Genomic DNA, 21,375 nt, shown 5'->3' with positions numbered 1-21,375 from the left:
AGGCCAGCACCGAATCCAGTAAGGAACAGCGTAACGTTTGCACGCCCTGGCGGAACGGCACAGGCCGCGCCCTTCACACAAACGCGAAACAACCTCTGCAACAGCTACACAACAGCCACAGACAACATCTGAAAACCAACAAGCATCGGTACCAACACCTATGCCCCCAAACAACACGACTCCACTCCCTGAAATCACATGCTGCGAAGAAACGCACGCTATACAGGAAAACACATCCACACAAGAACCCCCAGAACCCCAAGCCCAGAGGAGGAATAGAAGTACACGTAAACACAGGGCGGGGAACACGAAATCACCACAACAGGCCACCCAGCAACAATGTATCAAAAACACACAGGAAAACAGTCAACAAGACACCGAGACTGTAACTCACGCTACCATCCCCTTCACCACAGAAGTAACACAGACGCCACAACCTCTGTCACAAAACAAACACAAATGCCACTCCTAACAACACACCAATACCCGCACAAGTGGCCGCCAACCCCACAACAGCACCTCAGGCTGCCACACCCAACACCAACACCAACACATCACCTGGGGGAATATTGTAAACACTATTCCCTCGACACATGACCGTTCAAATGCCTACCAAGCTACTGACGGCCGTCACTACACTCATCACCCAGCTCATGAGCGCCAAATCCGGGCAATACTAGGCTGTCATACACACTGCCATCTCAACACTCTTTCACACTCTTACATGAATAATATACCACACCCGGCCCATAACGCAAAACCCGCACACAGTATCAGAGATCCTGTTCTGGAATGCAGACTCGATCCACAACAGAATTTGCTGCGTTCATGGAGCGCAAGGGAATCCTCGTCGCGCTACTGAGTGAGACTAAGCTTAAACCGCACAAACCGCTACTGCGTCTATCGTACCGACTGACCGGGCAGGTGGAACTGCAATCGTCCTACACAAAGACATTGAGCACACAAACAAAGAGCTCACTGAACTGGAAAAAAATTGATGCTAGAGTCAAGTTCAACAGAGCCTACACCACACTGATATTGGTACACAACAGCCCTGTAGGCATTTCAAAACGCGATATCAGCACACTACTCAACATTTCACCACGAGTAATAATCGCTGGAGATCTGAGCGCAAAACACCCAGAATGGAATTCACGCATAAGGAATCCCAATGGCAAAAAACTGTACGAACATTCACTAGGCAGAAACTACATTATAGTAGCGCCTACTGAACCGATGCACATTCCCCATCAGAGGGGACACAGGCCAGACGTGATAGACATGGCCATCATCAAGGGCATTACATCGACACTCAACATTGCCACTGAAAACTATCTGCCCTCAAACCACCAACCTGTAATATTATACACTGAGGAAACACTGCAGCACATGGAACAATGCAAGATGTTGGACTACCGGCATGCGAATTGGACATTGTCCAAGGAAACGCTTGATAGCCACATCCCACCCATACACGAAATTAATGAAACAGCACAAATTGATGAGGCAGTAGAAACCCTCACCAACGCCATCCAGGACGCAATGGCAGGCACTATACCTGATCGCACCTCACAACAACACAGTGCGGCCCTGCCCCAGGAAATCCTGGGCCTAATGTCAATGAGGAATCGCCTCAGGAGACAATGGCAGTGCACAAGGCGTCAGTACTTCAAACAGCACATTAACAGGCTACAGGGCATCATACACGATAAAATACAAACACATAGAACACGACAGTGGAACCTAAAACTCTAAGGGCTGGACACCGAACGACCTGGTGTGTGGCAACTAGCCCGACACTTCACCAGGGAGAAAAATACACCCCAATGCTTCAAGGGCCTGACGGCCCTGCATACTCAGCAGAAGAGAAAGCAGGACTAATGGCCCACACACTCGCAGCGTCATTCACACCGAACCTGGTACCATCAGCTCCAGTGTTCACACTTGCTACTGACCAAGAGGTTACACGCATTCTAGCCAAACCATCGCGCGATGACATTTGACATGCTAGCACAGCCGAAGTCTCCTGGGGTATAATGCATTCCACTGCTAGAAAAGCCCCTTGTCATGATGGCATTCAAAACCGTGTCCGCCAGGAGTTCATGGATAAAGCAACTGAGTACCTAACACACATAACGAATGCCATACTAAAACACCAACACTTCCCCACCTTTAGGAAGACGGCCAAGGTCCTTATGTTCAGGAAGCCGGGCAAAGACCACAGCCTCCCACAAAATTACCGACCCATCAGCCTTCTGAGCTCGCTCAGTAAGATTGTTGAGAATGTGATGCTCAAACGCATCACTAGGCACTGCATAAGAAATGACATCCTGAGACCAGAGCAATTCGGCTTCAGGAATCACCACTCCACAACACAACTACTCTTATGGGTTGTTAAACATATAACATATGGCTTCAACATACGCAAAGCTAAAAGGGCAGTGTTCCTGGACAAGGAAAAGGGTTTCGACCGTCTATGACACAACTGACTCATTCACAAGCTCAGCGACGCGGGATTCCCCGGCGGGCTGGTGCATCTAATACACTCATACCTTACAGGCAGGAGTTTCAACATTAACATGCAGGGAAAACAATCAACACGACATGATATATATACACACGTGAGTACCCCAGGGAAGCACCCTAGGGACCCTACCGTTTAACCTCTACATAAATGATCTCCCAACTACACACAACACAACGATTGCAATCTACGTGGATGACACAGCGATCCTCGGGCAAGATTGGAAACCATCAAACATTACGTCATGCCTACAGACTGCACTCAGAGTGACTGAGCCTTGGTTGGAGAAATGGTGTGTTAGAGTAAACGTCGACAAGTGCGAAGCCGTTCTGTTCACTAGAAGACCGAAGCAACTGCGCAAACACTGATACTGCAGACCAATAAGTTTCCGTGAGAAAGTCAAATTACTCCGTGTCTGGCTGGACCGGAAATTACTCTGGGGGGGACCACATACAACACATGACCAACCGAGCTAGCGCGAGGCTCAAACATCTCTACCCTATGCTCAACAGGCGTAGCACACTGAACAGAAGGGTGTCTAGGTCCAATTACATGACACTTATCCGACTCCTGATGACGTACGCAGCTCCTGTCTGGGGATACGCTGCGCCTACACGCCTGCACCTCATACAAAACAAAGTACTCAAAATCATAAGCAATGCTCCACGATACACACGCATCGCAGACCTTAACCGGGAATACCGACTCGAGACTCTCACTGAGGTAAGCCACAAACTCACCACAAGACTACACAGAAACTCCAGACATTCGCAGAACCCGTTTATTCTAAATCTGGGGAACTACGACCACAACCATAGATGGAAACACAAAAGACCAAAAGACATACTTGTAAGGACCTAACATCTATGGCCAAGCATACGCAAACATAATGGTACAGGTGAGCCCCTGTTAATCAGACACCACTACTGGATATCCAGCTGGAATACACTGCCGAATAACTGGCACCACGCAGGGAAGCAGTACCGTACACTGCATGCAGACAAGCTCCACACATCCCCCACACAGTGAGATGATCTATGACCGATCTCCCACTACTGTATAACGCTCTTGATTGTTCCAGGAATGTAGCGGCTGCAGCAACTGGAATACCATCGACATCGCTTGCCACGGTAATGATGCATGATACCCATTCTAACAAATCCAACCTTGCATGAACTATCGCAGCTAGTAAGCCACTACTGCTCTTACTACCCATCCCACTGTCACAGAGGTTTTTTCCCCACGGCACAAGCCATGGCACTTTTTTCCCTCTGCTCTTCAAATCGCTACCCTCACTCGCGTTTCGTCCACTATCTATCGCCTGATGGACCGTGTTAATGCGTAGTCTTACCCAGAAGCACGGATAACATCACAGCTCAGCATCCTGTGATCCACTTACTAGATAACTAACATGTTTATGGAGGTGACAATAGAACTTTTGGTTTGGTCACCACGTTGGTGCGGGTGTGGAGGGGCCCCATCTCTCTAATAATAATAAGAAAGAAAAAAACAACTGAAGCAAATGTTACACTCTGTGCCCTGCCTTGCGTTCTTTCCTCCACTGTATCTCCTTGTTTTGGCTGACACTTCCACCTGTGGCACTGGTGCAGTGATGGCCCTCTGTAATGATGATGATGATACTGAGCAACCCATTGTCTATGCATCGAAGACAATGATGCTTGCTCAAAGAAACTACTCGCAGACTGAGAAAGAGGATTTAGCAGTTATGGTTGTGGCATAAGAAGACTCCTCTATTGCCATCACCAGTAGAATTAAGCTGTCAAGAATGGAGACTGGGAGTGTCTGAAACCACAATGTGGGCAGCGCAGGTGGCCCCAGGAGTCTAGATGCCACATGAGGTGGTGTTTACCATATGCTCAGGAGGCCTACCCATACAACTCATAAGGGCTACACACTGGTAGCTTTAAGACTTGGCAAGATCTTTTCCTGGTTTCCATAAAGATATTAATGTTGCTTCCTTTCAAGTGATGGGGTACTGTGATCAAACCAGATCTGACTGAAACAGAATATGAGCTTGTCTTTGGCTCCAGAGCACATATGACTGACTACAGTATAATAAATCTGATCAGGTTGTGGACGGCTCTGGTTGTACACAGAGCTAATTCCAGTTTCCACATAGAAAATGGAAGATTGCAGACCACCTCACTACATGAGAAGGGGCAGAGCCTCCTATGTCCATAGTCCTAAACAAGCCCCCCCCCCCCCCCCTCCTCCCACAATCTTCCACCGAAAGGAAAGAAAGACAAAAAGAAGTATTCAAAGACAAAGGAAATTCTGGTGGCTCCCACTCCACCAGATCCCACATGTTACGCTTTCGTGACAGTATCGGTGAACCCGGTGGCCTCTGAGGCTGCAGATCGTACAACACAAGCTGCGTCAGAACCTATGTTTTGATACTATGCCCTCTCAACCAGTGGCAGCAAGTGATCCTGGGACATAACCTGTCCGCTTGGTCTCTTCACATCTTCACAGTATACCAACAGCATGTTTCTCCAATGAAATTGCAGTGGATTTTTCCACCACCTGGCTCAACTATGACATTGCTGTGGCCCAGGGTTCCCATGGCAGGCCGTGCTCAGCAGTTGGACCTGGCCCCTACCCTTCTCCCTTTTTTATTTTCCTAAACTTCTATCATCTTGTCTGTGTTGCTCATTTTCTTGGAGTAACAGAACCTGAGGTGGTGCCGGTGCAATGCAGAGGGAGGGTCTCCCACTGCACACCATCCTCTGGGAACCTCTGACTGCATTCTGGGCAAAGTGACCCACCCACCTTTCCCCCTCTTGCTTCCCTCATACTTTCTTTGATTTTAGCTCTTATTGTATCTTGCTTAAAATCAGGCTTCCCAGGAATTGCCTTTTATACCCTTCTTCTGAGGGTTATTGTTGGTTTGATACCTATAGGATGAAGGAACCGATGACCTCGCACTTTGATCTTATTAACTCCAACAGCCAGCCAACCAACCAACTCCGCTCTGCTTTGCCATTGGAGGATGGGTGAAAAGGTGGGTTAAACAGGTGTTTAATGCCATTGGCATTGCAGAACTTTTCAAAGGCCGTTGCCAGGACATGGGGTCCATTGTCACACACGAGGGTACGGAGCAGCTCTTCAGTGGCGAGAAACTGTGTAAGTGCATAGAGTGTGGTGTTAATAAGGTTGAATGCCGTGCTAACCTTGTGGGGTAGTTGGAATAACCATCCATTACAATGAACCACCTAGAGCCCAAATAGGGACCATCAAAGTCCAAATGAATGCAGTCCCAGGGGTGACAGGGAGTGGGCCAGGAGATGAAAGATTGAGGAGTAACAGCCTGATGTTGGGCCATGTAGAACAGCTACATACCATGGCCTCCAGGTCTTTGTTCAGTCCTGGCCAGTAGGCATGCTGCCTAGAAAGAGCTTTCATCAGCAACATAATCAAATGCCCAAGATGGAGTAGTTCAAATATATGAGGGCGCAAAGTAGTCTAATGATGGCATAGCGGGTATCTGCATCCAGGAGAAGAACATTGTTGACAGCAGGCAAACAATGAGAATGGGGAAACCAGGCCCGGAGTTCTGGACCAGATTTGGGAAAATAAGCAGGCCAACCATGTAGCATGTAGCAGTCCTAAACAACCTCTGAAACTCATTAGTTTGCTCAGAACATGCAGTGACAGTATAAAAAGTTTCAGCTGTAACCTGAGCCATGTCTTTAGGAGCATCCAAAAAGGCTCTATTTCTCAACACTGCCAGACTCAATTTCTCAACAATACTGTAAGGCAAGGTGTACTGCTCTTGCCTGCAATCCGTCTTCTTGAGTCCCAAACTTGTGCAGTGGAAGTTGACCGATTAACAGAATTCTGATATTTCTTCCAGGAGCTCTTTTTCTGTTCTTTTACCAATCGCCTCATTTGTATTCTCACAGACATGAAGCCACAGTGATTTTCTGTAGCTGTATAGTGTTTAAATTGCTGCAAAGCTGCTCATCAGGCTCCGATTGCTGACAGACATTTGTCGTTCCACCAAGGGACATGCCGTTGTCTGAGGTGGTTGCTAGGATGGAGAATGGAATCAGCAGAAGATTGTTTGACCATGCATGTTACACGATTCCCCTTCTCCCGGGCACATTCCTGCTGCTAAAGATGACCTACTGACTAACACAATCAATTTGCTCTTTGAAGCATCTATCTTTGCAGTCTCCTGTTGACCGTTGTCCGAGTAACCAGGCAGACACGCAATGGTAAGTGTGTAACTGAAGTGCAAACCTGTGGCCACTTCCCAATGAACTGAGTCTGCAATAGGTGGGGAGCAGAAACACAAGTCAATGGCTGATGCTAACGCTGTAGTTATAGAAAATGGTGTCATCTAACTGGAGTTCAACAAGCCGATACACTTTAAATGGGTGAGATGCTCAATAATTTGTTGCCTGAAGCATGTGGTAGCCAAGACCCACATCACATTATGTACACTGAAGTCACCCTTGACAGACAACAGGCATGATACTGGGGGAAAGAGTTCTTGAGTGCCTCTACATCCAATGGGCCATGAGATAGAAGATATGAAGAACATGAGATGTTTTATGAGTACTTGCACTGAAGGTGCTTGTATGGCTGTGTTAAGAGGGACAAGACAGGCATTGTAGCTGCTGTCAACAAAAACAGCCATTCCACCATTAGTTCTGTCTCCAGTAAAATCTCCCTTCCTGTAGGGGTGATAAAAGTGTGTCAGTGACGAAGTACATGCAGAATAGTGACGAACTGTAATTCTGGGGATCAGTATCCATTACACTGGAACAGAGATCTATCTGTGAGAGCCACTGATTAATGACAGTTGCCTTCCTCCTCCTCCTCACTTGTCTGTGGTGATTTACCCACTAGGTCAGAGGGAATGTTAGACAGTGCCTCATTCTCCAGTACCTGCATGTGGATCTCAATATCCTTGACAGGAAAATCACCATCAGAAAGGGAGATGATCACCAATCTGAGAGGGGTGGGATGGGGGGATGTGGCTGTGCTGGGTGCCCCAGGCATTTCCCAGCACATACTATGATCTCAACAGCCACTCACCCCATCAACACACAGCACACCTTGATACAGGCCCACTACTGTGCCGAATAATGAAGTTCTCTGAAATATGGCCAAGAGTTTACGATAAATGAAGTGTTGCAGTGCCAGCTCATGAAAGCCATGGTCATCATGCCCATACGCAATCACGGCTGGTGGTTTGTTCTGTGAAAAAACAAATCCTCTCTGTTCCCTCAGTTTTGGGACACTGTATGTAAGCCAACCCTTCCTCCCCCCACCCCCTGCTGAGGAATGAATGGCTTGGCTTGCTATGCTACCACTGGCAAAACCCTCAGCGTCTTAGTCTTAGATGCATGCAAACTGTCCTGCCAAACACTGAAGGTGTCTGTGATAAGGCTGCATCCCAGGAGAAGCAACAGATTTTTCAGCCCTGCAAAAACCATCAAGAGATTTCATACATGCCCCAGTCTCACAGTCACTGAACTTCAGGGTGTGGTTCACAACAAAGTGATTGTAGTATTACAGCCCTGCCACATTTAAGAAACTAACCCAGGTAAGCTCATTCAGACATTTCTGCTATATATTCTTGATTGATTGAAGTTAAAACATGCACTCTACAGTTGTCAACACCTGATATGTATCAGCAGAATCCCCACTCGAAGTAACAGTCCCAAAAACGAAAAGATGTGCATGTGCACCATTTCTGTTAGCATACCAGCAAGAGATTCATCAACTTACACTGCCTATTACCCCATGCCCCTGTTGGTCTCCTACATTTAATAAATTTGCCACATGTCTCGCAACAAAAAGAAAACTAATCTATTATTGTTCATACAAAAACATATTTTTCAAGGACGGCGTATCTGATTGAGGAATCTTAATAGGAATATTATTCAACACAATTATAATGAGATAAAGTTCAAATTCGCTAAAAGCATGGAACGCACCTGATGGACCACCACCACCACCACATTATCTTGGCAACATCTCCACATGTAGTAACAATGCTGTTGTGCAATTCACATCAAGACCAGACAGCATAAATACAGTAAAGAAAGTTCTGAAAGAATGCAAATAATTTAGGAGTAAAGGAGACCACTCACAAAAAAAGTGTTAAGTGGTACCAGAGGTAAACCCCCCCCCCCCCCCCCACCCACACACACCAAAGGATATCTTCCAAAAACTATCAAGTTTTCACTTCATTTTATGTGTGCCTGTTGACAACTCAAAATTTCTAATATTTTGTGAGTGGTCCTCTTCATTCCAAACTTGTTTTTATTTATATTAGTACCACATATAGGACACCTACAATACTCTCTAATGATGCTGAACTTTGTAAAAAAATTAACAGTTGACTCATCTTCCACCAACTATTAAAAATTATTTTTGGCTCCACATTACAAAAATTACATAGCAAAATCAGGAATCAATAAAACTAAATAATGAAAAAAGGATATAAAACAAAGACTAAATAAATTTTATATTATAACTATAAAACACAAAACAGATTCATTCACTGAAAGGAATTATGTCACTGGGAAAAATTTTAATTTTGAAAGACAAATTTGCTTATAAATAAGTCAAAATTCCCCATATGTTGCATTCACTGTACTTCTGTACTGTATTAAACATAATTTATATAGCTTACTTTAAACATATATTACCTTCAAACCAATTATTAATCCACTCAATTTTAACAATATATAACCAAGTAATAAATATATAATTATTAATTATTTTTGTCATTGATTTTGTTATTGACAGTTGAAAGTTACTTTTTACGTATTTCATTTTAAAGGCCGTACAGTTGACATGCTTCTGTTGCCTATCTGATTCTTACACGGGCATCTAACAGTTTTAGGCCTGAGCTTCCAAATGGTGTACACAAGACCAGACCAACATATTGTAAAATTGTTGTACAAAGGACCTGGAGAGATCTCTCCACCTTAGACTTGGAGATGGTTCAAATGTCTCACACTTTATGTGCTCCTACTTTAATGTTAAGCAGTGTTATAATGTTGTGAGCCTTTGAGCAAATACAAGAATGAGGAACCCGAACAGCTTATAAAAATGGAGACTGCACCCATCAAAGTAGTTCATTGAGAATGGTGCCACCAAACAGTTCTGGTTTGTTAACACTCAAATAGCATTAAAATGAAGAATTTTCTAGCCTATGAATGTCAATTGTAATGGAAAAGTTTTATAGTTGGAGCTGTAATCATGAAATAGTAAATAATGAAACCATTCTATGAGATAATGGTGGTATGGTGCATGGGGTCACATATGCACAAAGACACAGAACAGACCAGTGAAAATTTGACTTTTTTTAAAAACCCTGGTTATGGTAAGAATAGCCCAAGGTCTATGATGGGTTGAAATGTGACTTGGTAAAGAATAAATATAAAATCTTAATTGTGGTATCATACTGATCTAGTCCAAAATTTAGATTAGGTTGAAAAGCGTTTTTGCAAAATAGTATCTAAGATTACTATTAGACAGATGAGGCTATGTCTATGTTCACTAGAGTAATGGCCACTCCAAAATTATGCAAATATCGGTACACAAAATTACAGGGAAGAAATTTTAGTCATGAGCCTACTAATGCCATGAAGTATCGTTTTCGGAAGATTGGGGAGCACCAACTGCCCCACACAAAATATTGTTCAGTGCTTACGTAACTATTGTTAATTTGCAAATAATGAACTACCGTACATAAAGCATGAAAAGTGAAATATCCTGCAAAGTTTCTCTAGTTTTGCAAAGCAATAACTATTACTGGGTTACTCAATGTTAATGTACGCTATTGTGACTGCTACTCAAAAGTCATCCTACCTTTCCCCAACTGGAAGTCAAAAGGTTCTCCTCTGTCCCTGCTTGAATCGAACTTAGTTCCATCGGTTAAAGTGCCAATATAGTGCACAAAAACTTTACTTCCAGGAGCTGGTGTTTCAGAACCAGTTCCTTCTTTAATAATTTCCTTCAGAATTCCATTGTCTTTTTTTGGTGATATATCAACCGCGTTCGGCCCTGGCAGATGCGGTTTACACTCCGATGTTTCCATTGCCTCAACCGTCATTGCTGCAAGAGAATATACATTACACACAAAAAACTAGCTGCACAATGATCGGCCACACACTCGTTTTGATGAACAACGAAACAAATTATTTTTCTTCACCGGCAAAATAATAATCAACTGTAAGGTACACACAACGAACACTATTCCAAAACAAATGCTTGTTACAACGAAATCAAAACAAATCCTTACTTCAGGTACTTTAACTTCTCAAACTTGCGTAATAACAAAGCGAAATAGTCCCGATGAATTAATAAATGAGCCAGCCAAGGCGTAATATCGCCTTACGTGCTTCGAACTTTCTGCGTCTTGCGATACTGAGCTCTGGTACACTGTTTCTGTTTCCAGAATTTTCGCGACAAACGATGCCAACCATTCACGGTTCAAAACAAATCGTTAACTGTTGATTACAACGCTTTCTTATCATTTAGACTTTCACAATTAAATTATTTATGACTTTAAATAGATTTATTATTATTAACAACAGTTAAATCTGCCTCTCCGATTATTTTCGCGAAGGAAACGTTAATTTTTGTTATGTTCGGCAGTTGGGTAGCAGCTAGCAGTGACCCGGCGTAGGTTGGGACCCTGACGAACTGTCTAATCGTTGTTTACCGGCTGACGGTGAATGATAACTGTAACTGAAGTTGAGCTATGCGCTTGCGTTAACACTGAGCTACACGATCTGAAAATTGTTTTTCGGGTAATGTGTACAGGAACTCATTACTTATTACGATCATAAAATTTAGAATTATGTGAATGTAATTCGGATACCGGTAACTGTCTGTCACAGAACAGCTGTTCGCTCGAGAAATATTATTCCTGAAATGCTATCAGAAGAGCATTTTTTTTCTGTGATGTTGATAAATAATTTCTGAATTATTAGGTTTAATGTGGATGCAGGCCACTAGAATTTAAGAGCTTTAAGTTCTCGTAGTAAGCAACAAACCATAAATTGTCGTGTAGTTAATTTTTTATTACCTCTCTGGAATTGTTGCGCTTTACGAGCCGAGATCGTGTAGATCATGCCTTTTATTCATCATTCCCACTTTGTGATCCGCCCATCTCATCATAAAGTCGAGCCTTCAGGGATGTGGCTACTTTTGTAAAGTAAACTGACAGCAAATTATGACTAGTTCTAATCGACTGAAACCGATATCCTCTCTCCTTATATTACATTATACTGTGAGGGGAAAAACCAACACTTTCAAAAAAGCCATTAAAGCTGCACCGAACTACTCGTGCTGTTATTGTCGAATATTTCAAATAAAATATTTTATCTTTGTGTTATTCCTCTATAGATGTAGCCAGGACATACACAATTTCAGTTGCATGTATACATGAAATGTAAATCATATCTAATGCAGTCAAAAATTAATCAATCATAGAAGAGTACTCTGCATCAAATCCAAGCTGTCCCTAACATAAGCTGAATGAGATAAAAGGCATGAATAATCACACTTTTGTGTCCAAGTGAAATTACTCATCTTCACAATTTTAATCTTTAACCATTTCACTTTTGCAATGTACACCCTGCACTCTCTAGTCTTCTCTATGTTACACTATGTCAGCCTCACTTTGTAGGACCATGTCTATCCTAGGCACTTTTTTTTTTAAAAAAAAAAAAAAAAAAGGAAAGAAGAAAGAAAGAGAAAGGAGCATCAGTATCATTCTATGTAATGACCAGCTGTGCAGAAGATGCAGTGTAGTTGGTATGTGGCATAGCTGTTTTCATAGGTAGTCTTGCCTCTAACAGGACTAGAGTAGGATGTGCCAGGTGGGTGAATAGGTCAAATCTTGCACCTGTTCCTTTCAAATGGATTTGCAGGGGTTTGAGAGCACTAATGGCTTAGGGATGGACCAGTGTGTTGTGTCGTTTGGATCGGTAACAGAAAACCACTTTAGGAAAGGTGGGAATGATAGTGCCATCTGTATCCTTTCCCCTAGCATCGGGTTTTGGAACTAGACATGTGGGAGTTATCCTTGCAACACATCCTTGGCTCCCGTGATTCTCGTGGCCTCAGTCTCCACTAACCCACTGCTCATCCCCTTCCATTTCACTTTTCCATGTCACTGTCAAGCTAAAGCAACCCCCCCCCCCCCCACCCTCTCTCTCTCTCTTTCTTTCTTTTTCAAATTTTGCTTTGGTGTTAGACATTTTATATCACTGGTAAGTAATCAGAAGTGTTAGTTGCAGCATTGTGCACCCATTTTTGTGCTAAAGATATTGTAGTTGCTCTTCTATTCCACAATCAGTTATCTCAGCATTTGGGCATTTGTAAGGTGATTGGAAGGAGAGGTTGTGTTATGGTTTTCCACGGAGAAACAATTTCAGGAGACCAAATTCAGTATTTCAGCCTTCTGTGTTATCTTCAATTTTGGTGGCAGTATGCATGAATGAGTAGAGGATTTTGAACCACATACTGATTTCACTTCAGACCAAAACATCATAGGGTTTTCACTCAGGTCAATTGACAAAATTTTACTTTCAGTCATCAAAAACTTCTCTCATTGCTCTCCTTACACTCATTTTTCCTTCATTCAGCTTTGGTTCATCAGCTAGATTTGGCTTCTGTTCAATCTGCGATGAAGCTCTCTTTGTTTATATACCTGTTTTCTAACATGGCCATTAAACCGTGGTGGGTGTTTCCCATATCTTTTGTCTTTGCTCGAAACATACTTTTCTAAGGCATATTGAATGATGCTTTTGAATTTTTTTCCATTTGTCCTCAGCCTTGAATATTTGATGCTGACTACTCAGATATTCTGCAAAACTCCTGGTCATAGTTGCTAGTGTAGCCTTATGATCACTGATACCTTCTTCTACATTAACTAATTTGATAATTTAAGGTCTGTTAGTCGCTAGGTGGTCTATGGTGTTACCTTTATGAGTTGGTTCTCTAATGATCTGTTTAAAGTAATTTTCGGAGAAGAGAGTCAGAATAATGTCACACGAATCCTAGTCTCTGGCACCAGTTTTTGATAGCATAACTCTTCCAGTGTGTACTTGGCAAGTTGATTTCACCCTCAATTACAATAGCATGAACGGATAAATTAGTAATGATATTCTAAAAGTTCTCTCTGAAGCACTCCGCCACTTTAGCTCCTGACTCTGATGGTCTGTAAAAGCATCCAGTTACCATTTTTATCAGCCTTTGATGCTAAACTTCACTCAAATTAATTCACATTTAGAATTAACTTTGCTAGATATTATTGAATTGTTTACTGCAATAAATATGCCACCACCAGTGGTGAATAACCTACCCGCATGCGAAATATTCCAATCTGAATGTAGGATTTGTCCCATTTAGGTCTACTGTATTTGCTACTTTCAATTCTGTTATACCGTATTATAGTTTCTCATCCTCTCAATTTGTAACTTCCAGCATATTTTTCACTCTGTGATGTCTGCTTCACTGTGCAGAACTCCAGAACAAGTTTCAGAAGTTGGTAACTGCTTCTGAAAATTGTTCTGCAATCATTCAATCAGCACTCTCATTACAAATTGATTGGTATAATGCTTCATTACAAACATTATCATTAGTGCTACTTTGGAGTAAACCCATCCATTACCATTACATGTGTGCTAATATCATGAAAAGTTTCAGGAGCATTCTTGCCAGTCATTCACCACAACCAGTAGCAATCATAGTGATTGTGCCAATTTTCCCTACTGTAGTACTTGCTCATGCCACAACTGGTCTATATAAAGTCTGGCCTGCATCAAACTTTACATTGGATAGTTAACTACAAAAGAATAAATATATTCCAATTATAGAACATGTATGCAGCTAGTGTTCCGTATTTTCCATATCGTGTGTTTCTGTAGTTTATATCAGCTTGTATCCTCCTGTATAGTTTTGGGTGTCCACTGACTCTGTACAAAATGAGAGGACAAATAAATACAGCATTACTACTACCAGCAACATTGCTCCTGCTTCTGCTTCTATGTGACTTATGGAAAGCATACAGTTACTAAACATTTAATTGTTTTTAATAATAATAATAATAATAATAATAATAATAATAAATTTTCAGAGCATTAATCAAACGTTATGTAAGACCTTTTCTGTTTCAGCTGATCCTCTGTCTTCTGTAAGATATGGCTGGTAGAAGTCTGTTTAGTGTTCTAAGGCAATCCTGCTTTGTTACCAGCTTTCACACTCGTTTCATCAGCAGTGGGACATTTAGATGTAAGCAAGAAGACTAATTCTTTATTGAGTGTTCTCAGTTTTAATAATTTGAACTAATGTGGGATCTTTTAAAATAGTGAGGGGAGTCCTTCCAAGTGCAGAAAACTACCAGCAGAGAAATCCAGTTGTAAAAACTGCTTTCCCATCAGGTCACCAGACAATAAAAGTATTGTTTGATAACCACAAAACAGCTGACTTCAAAACTATATGGGTAAGTTCGTTTTTAATTTTCCCCTCCTTCGTCATCTGCTGTTCATGAAGTCAAGTGTGAGTTTCTATTGGTTGTTAGGCTCATCACCTTAAACTTTTTTTCTCAGATAGGCTATAATTATCATCAATAACATCAAGATTTTTCTGTAAAAGGTGTGTTTTGTTTAAAATGTAAGCAGGAGAAAGTGTCAAAATCAGCATTTCTCAAATGTGTGCTAGAATGTGAGAAATCCGACAATTGTCGTGTAACTTCTTTACAATTTCAGCAAATTTCAGAATAGTAGTTTGAGAAATGCTGTAAACATTGGTATTGAGTGAATTCTTGTTTCAGTTAAGAGACAACTGCAAGTGTCCTCTCTGTGTTCACGAGGAGACTCGTCAGAAACTTTTAGACACTCCCTCGTTGGATGTGGGTATTAAGCCCAAGTCTTTGACAGTCACAGACTCTGGAAACCTGGTCATATCCTGGCAGGAAAAAGGGCAAGACCACATTTCAACATATGATTATAGTTGGTATGCATTGCTCCATGTTGACAATATCCCTTGGTTTTATTTTACGTTGAATCAAGGGAATTATTATTTTCTTTACCAACTTGTAAAGTGTTATTACAGGTAATGTTACATTACAGACACAAATTTTGATGGAAAAAGAAATGTTTGCTACCTTTAATGGTACTGCTGTGTTCTGTTGTTTCAATCTGTGGCTTGTTTTCAGGAAATGATTCCATGAGCAGTAAGTTTAGAGAGTACTGGCCTTAATTTTATGGCTTCTGTAATGATTTACATAGTTACTATGTAACTCTGTTTTATAGGTTATACCGTTATGGGCAGAGTTTCATACATGAAACCTTTGAATCTGAATCTGATGGTCACCACATTTCACGCCCTCCATTAGTCTTGTGGGACAGAACAGAAATATGGAAAAATTTGCCTGAAATTTCATACAATGAAGTAGTCAGCAGTGAAGAAGGACTGCGTTCGTGGCTTGAAATGTTTTACAAATATGGAATAGCTTTAATGAGAAATGTACCACCAGTGCAGGTACATTTTTTTTATTCTCAATAAACTTGAAATTATATTGAAGCAGTTTGGACTACTTGAAACAGAAACTCAAATCTGATTAAAGGTTGGTGCTTCAGTAAACAAAATTCTCTTTCCAGGGCCAGCTAGTTGAACTTGTGAAACGATTTGCATATGTGAAAGAGACACAGTATGGCCTGACCTTCGATGTAGTCAACGAGCCTGACCCTCATGCTCATCCTGCATTCAGTGGCTTGTACCTGCACCATCACACTGACATGAACTATAGAGAGAAGAGCCCTGGAATGCAGTTATTACACTGTCTGAAAGTAAGCATACTACACAAGATAATTATATTTTTCTATTGTCATTTGAAGAAGATACAGTACATTTTTTGGTAAAATTTGACTGAACATTGTTGACGAACCCATCTCGAATTATTTGTGGGCGGCAGTTATTGTGAACAGTCGTGAGTGGTATACATGGCAGAGCAACTGTTGAACACAGTAGGTAGTGACGTAGTGAAAATGTAATGCATTTTCAGTTGCGGAAAAAAAGAATTGGCACTGTAAAGCAGCAACAGGCAGTGTGCAAACAGTTCACACTGAGTGAAATAACATAGTGTACTTTCCGGTATGTAGGTATTGTCTGGTTAAAACCTTATTATTTGCAGCCTCATACTGTCTTCGCGCCATGCCACGGATTGTGAGGCCTTTCCCGCTGGTGGTTTGAGTCCTCCCATGAGTGTGTGTGTGTGTGTGTGTGTGTGTGTGTGTGTGTGTGTGTGTGTGTGTTGTTCTTAGCATAAGTTATAAGTTAGCTTAAGGTAGTTGAAGTAGTCTGTAAGTCTAGGGACTGATGACATCAGCAGTTTGGTCCCTGAGGAATTCACACACATTTGAACATTTGAACTGCCCTCCCATTGGATGACCCAACTTGACACTTTGACAAAATTGTGGAAAGTATAACATGTGGGAGGCCCTTTGTAAAATTTAGTCCAGTAACTTATATACATATGAAGACATTCACACTGTAATAAAGTTAGCGTTGTGATGTCAGTTGTGTATGGCTGAGGACATAGTTTAGTGATGTGCATTGGTGAAGGAGGCCTGTAATGGGCCTTACAGGTAGTTTCATAGAAGAGACAGCTGCCACAATTAGATTAATAGCACCACTATGAATAGATTCAAAGGAAAGTGTGGGGAACAATCAACATTATACAATAGGACAGCTTGCTTTCCAAATAACCCAGAGGACTACTTATGTCTGTCTTAACAATTCGACAAACTCTTCTGGGGATTTGAAGCAGACAGATTATTAATGGTATGTTTTTGAGTGTTCTACTAATTTATAATTTCCATTTCATACACAATATTTCGATGACCGACTCAGGCAATATCTTAAGGTACTACAAGTTTTTCTTCTATGTATACTCACTGCCTGGGACTCGTCGAAATGTAGGCAGGGAGTACACGAAACAGCAAAGCTTGTAGCACCTGACAAAGATGGATGGGTTGGTCGTCAAAATACTGTGCATAAAATGCAAACAACAATTCTGTAGAACCCATGGAAATGCATTAGTCAACCACACTAAAAAATGCTGAGAGACTGCAGGGTGACAATATCATAACAAATATTGACAGTGGCACTTTAACATAGATGGCATGAATCTATAATTAAGCAACAATACATTAGTGCCAACAGAAAGGAGTATACCACAAGTAGGGATATCTCTTAAGATTTACGCTGTGAGCAGTGTGCGGCTGACATCAGCTAAAAACATTCAAACTTCTGCTAGTATCAACAATGCTACTGAAGAGTCTTCTTTCTGAGTTGCAGCAGTGGCAGAGTTCCTCCTTTAAGAGTGAGAGGAAATGGTTGTGTTGCATAATTGGCTGCATGTCTTTTTGTTTGATGCAACAACTTGCTATGTTGATGAAAGATGAGATGAAACGATTAACACCCTGTCCCTGAGAGAAGAAATGTCCAACTTGGCCAGGAGCGACCTTGGGGCAGTGTCATTAACCACTAGACTGCATGCTGCAGACTCTTTAAGAATGGTAACTGTATTTCAAAGTACATCTCATTTTGAAATCAGTTGACACCATTTAAAAATATATCCAGTATGGAAATACACTTCACACAATCCTCTTACCATGTTATGTGGTTCTCATATGCTGATTCCTTTGGATATAATATTGAGTATCGTCAAATTATATTGTACATTTTCACCAGTTTCGCTGTTGGTCATATGGAATATATCCAAAATTGCAAAGCAGTCACGCACGCAGCTCGAGGGAGGGTGTCCTTACCTGTTCCTTCTATTGCATATTGCTTTACAAAGTTACACATAGATATTTGATCGACATGATTGTGTCAGGCAGTACACTACTGAGGCTGATTGTGTCAGGCAGTACACTACTGAGGCTGCATTTGACATTACTGGTTTGTTTTCTACTAGTCGACAATAACTTAGATTATCATACATCTAGAGATATGTCATTCATCACATCAATTAAAATTTTTTTCCAAGTCATCTTGTATCGTCCCTACGCTCCCTCAATGATGACAACTTTCCATACACTACAGCATCACCAGCAAACAGCCGCAGATTGCTGCTCACCCTGTCTACCAGATTATTTATGTACAGAGAAAATGACCGAGTCTCATCACATTTCCCTTGGGCACTCTAGACAATACCCTCATCCCAGTTGAAAACTCGCCATCAAGGATAACATACTGGAGTCTGTTACTTAATCTTTGAGCCACTCAGATGCCTGGAAATACCTGGGAACCTAGTCCTTTGTTAACAGTCTACAATGCGGCTGGATGTCAAATGCTTTTTGGAAGCCTAGGAATATTGAACCTTCCTCTTGACCTTCATTCTTATGTCATAGTATGTCATGTGAGAAAAGGGCAGCTGAGGTTTGCACGAGTGATGCTTTCTGAAACCGTGCCAAGTCATTGATAAAAGTTGTGCTTTCTCAACGAAATTTATTATATTTGAACTGAGAATATGTTAAAGAATTCTGCAGCAAGCCAGTGGTAGATGCACACATGGCAGAGAGTGCTTAGTCCTGTACAGCATGTTAGGATTTCTTCTCCTTCCAGTGGTGTACAAAGCACATGAAGAACAGGTGCTGTAATTAGCCTGCTGTCTACGCCAATGATATTTAGGGGGATGAAGAATACGTCCAGAATTTTTGTGTCATACTTGATATCAAATTTTTACAAGTAGGTTTCAACGTAATAATTTATGTCTATCTTTGAGAGGTGCCCAGTCCCAGTTTCACAACATTTCCAGACCACCTCCTGTGATTGAAACACACCTGTCATCATTCATGCTACACACACACACACACACACACACACACACACAGACACACACACACACACACACACTTTGCCTCTGTACTTCCGCCTCGACTGACATCTCTGCCCGAACTCTTTGCCTTTACAAATGTCTGCCTGTGTCTGTGTGTGTGTGTGTGTGTGTGTGTGTGTGTTTGTGTGCGAGTGTACACCTGTCCTTTTTTCACCCTAAGGTAAGTCTTTCTGCTCCCGGGATTGGAATGACCCCTTACCCTCTCCCTTAAAACCCACATCCTTACATATTTCCTTCTCCTTCCCTCTTTCCTGACGAATCAACCGCCGGTTGTGAAAGCTCGAAATTTTGTGTGTGTTTTTTTTTATTGTTCCTGTCTACCGGCACTTTCCTGCTTGGTGGGTCTTGGAATCTTTGTTTTTGGTATATTTTTCCCATGTGGAAGTTTCTTTCTATTTAATAAAATAGAAAGAAACTTCCACATGGGAAAAATATATTAAAAACAAAGATTCCAAGACTTACCAAGCGGGAAAGCGCCGGTAGACAGGCACAATAAAATAACACATAAACACAGACAAACAAAATTTCGAGCTTTCGCAACCGGCGGCTGCTTTGTCAGGAAAGAGGGAAGGAAAAGGAAAGATGAAAGGATGTGGGTTTTAAGGGAGAGGGTAAGGAGTCATTCCAATCCCGGGAGCGGAAAGACTTACCTTAGGAGGTTAAGTACTGAGTTGGGGTGTTGTGGTTCCAGATTGTGTTGAGTAGAATTTTGAGGTGTTGGGGGGGAGTGGAGCTGGAAGTGGGAGATTGAGTAGATGGGAGAGACTGGGTCTGTGTGCAATGAGAGGCGGTTGAGGTTTGTTGGAAAGGTTGTGGAGGGTGAGTGAGTTGCCTTTCCGGAGGTGGCGCGCGCGCGCGCGCGTGTGTGTGTGTGTGTGTGTGTGTGTGTGTGTTTTATTTTATTGTGCCTGTCTACCGGCGCTTTCCCGCTTGGTAAGTCTTTTGTGTGTGTATTTTATTGTGCCTGTCTATCGGCGCTTTCCCGCTTGGTAAGTCTTGGAATCTTTGTTTTTAATATATATATATATATATATATATATATATATATATATATATGAGGTATTCCTGCCTGTCGTAAGAGGCGATTAAAAGGAGTCTTACACATTTCGGCCTTTATGTGATGGTCCCCTGTAGGGTTTGACCTCCATTTTTCAAAATTTTCCCAAAGAGTGAACCAATTTAGGAAGGGCGCCTTACATGGTTCATTGTGTCCATCATGCGCTGAGCCCTATCACATCCTTCGTGGATCTGCACCTCTGCTCATTCTCCAACTGTTGGACAAGGTCACCCTCCTGGGTGTGTATTTTTTCATCAACTGTGCTGTATCATTTTCTATGCTGATAATGATAATACACTTGTTTGCTTGGTTGCACCTAATATCTAGCACGGTAGCCAGTCTGTTTTGGTGGGGTCGCCATGTACCCTGTTGGTTTTAGCCCCCTGACCACACACGGATCATCACTGAGCGAGGTGGCACAGTGGTTAGCACACTGGAGTCGCATTTGGGAGGACAACAGTTCAATCCCATCTCTGGCCATCCTGATTTAGGTTTTCCGTGATTTCCCTAAATCGCTTCAGTCAAATGCCGGGATGGTTCCTTTGAAAGGGCACGGCCGATTTCCTTCCCTCACCCTTCCCTCATCGGAGCCTGCGCTCTGTCTCTAATGACCTCGTTGTCGACGGGACGTTAAACACTAATCTCCTCCTCCCACCTCACACACGGATCACTCTGCTGATGCCTGCGCCATTAACTCCCCACCTATGCCGAGGAGTAGATGCCCATCACCCTGGGGCGACGGGACTCCCGGCAATGGCCATCCTGCCAAGTGGCCTTTGCTGCGGCTTTGTGGTGCCCATGGGGAGGGCGGGAGGGCGCCTGATAGGAGTGGGTGGCATCAGGGCAGATGACAAACGATGAAGTGTAGTACATCATCTCTTGCTGGTGGTC

The 21,375-nt window shown here is 42.3% G+C and overlaps 2 protein-coding genes across 5 annotated transcripts in view; one reads left to right on the top strand and one right to left on the bottom strand.

Moving 5' to 3' along the window:
* The window catches only part of LOC126281338 (peptidyl-prolyl cis-trans isomerase FKBP4-like), a 126,066-nt gene extending 114,767 nt beyond the window's left edge, over positions 1–11,299 (bottom strand). Inside the window, exons 1-2 of one of the 4 annotated variants that reach the window (XM_049980223.1) lie at positions 10,908–11,299; positions 10,379–10,624 (exon numbers count right to left, since the gene is read on the bottom strand). In XM_049980223.1, coding sequence (XP_049836180.1) covers positions 10,379–10,624; positions 10,908–10,995 — 334 coding nt within the window. In that variant the 5' untranslated portion in view covers positions 10,996–11,299. Of the gene's footprint in view, positions 1–10,378; positions 10,625–10,811 lie in introns of all 4 variants that reach the window. The other 3 variants (XM_049980222.1, XM_049980220.1, XM_049980221.1) reach the window with 3 other exon arrangements.
* Positions 11,234–21,375, top strand: part of LOC126281339 (gamma-butyrobetaine dioxygenase-like) — a 74,729-nt gene continuing 64,587 nt past the window's right edge. Inside the window, exons 1-6 of the mRNA XM_049980224.1 lie at positions 11,234–11,322; positions 14,698–14,812; positions 14,890–15,023; positions 15,354–15,535; positions 15,835–16,063; positions 16,183–16,371. Of these exons, the coding sequence (XP_049836181.1) occupies positions 14,722–14,812; positions 14,890–15,023; positions 15,354–15,535; positions 15,835–16,063; positions 16,183–16,371 (825 nt within the window). The 5' untranslated portion in view covers positions 11,234–11,322; positions 14,698–14,721. The remainder of the gene's footprint in view (positions 11,323–14,697; positions 14,813–14,889; positions 15,024–15,353; positions 15,536–15,834; positions 16,064–16,182; positions 16,372–21,375) is intronic.

Source organism: Schistocerca gregaria, chromosome 7, assembly GCF_023897955.1.
Source record: "Schistocerca gregaria isolate iqSchGreg1 chromosome 7, iqSchGreg1.2, whole genome shotgun sequence".
Taxonomy (NCBI): domain Eukaryota; kingdom Metazoa; phylum Arthropoda; class Insecta; order Orthoptera; family Acrididae; genus Schistocerca; species Schistocerca gregaria.
Note: the sequence above shows the minus strand (reverse complement) of the source record. Positions and strands in the feature narration are given on the sequence as shown.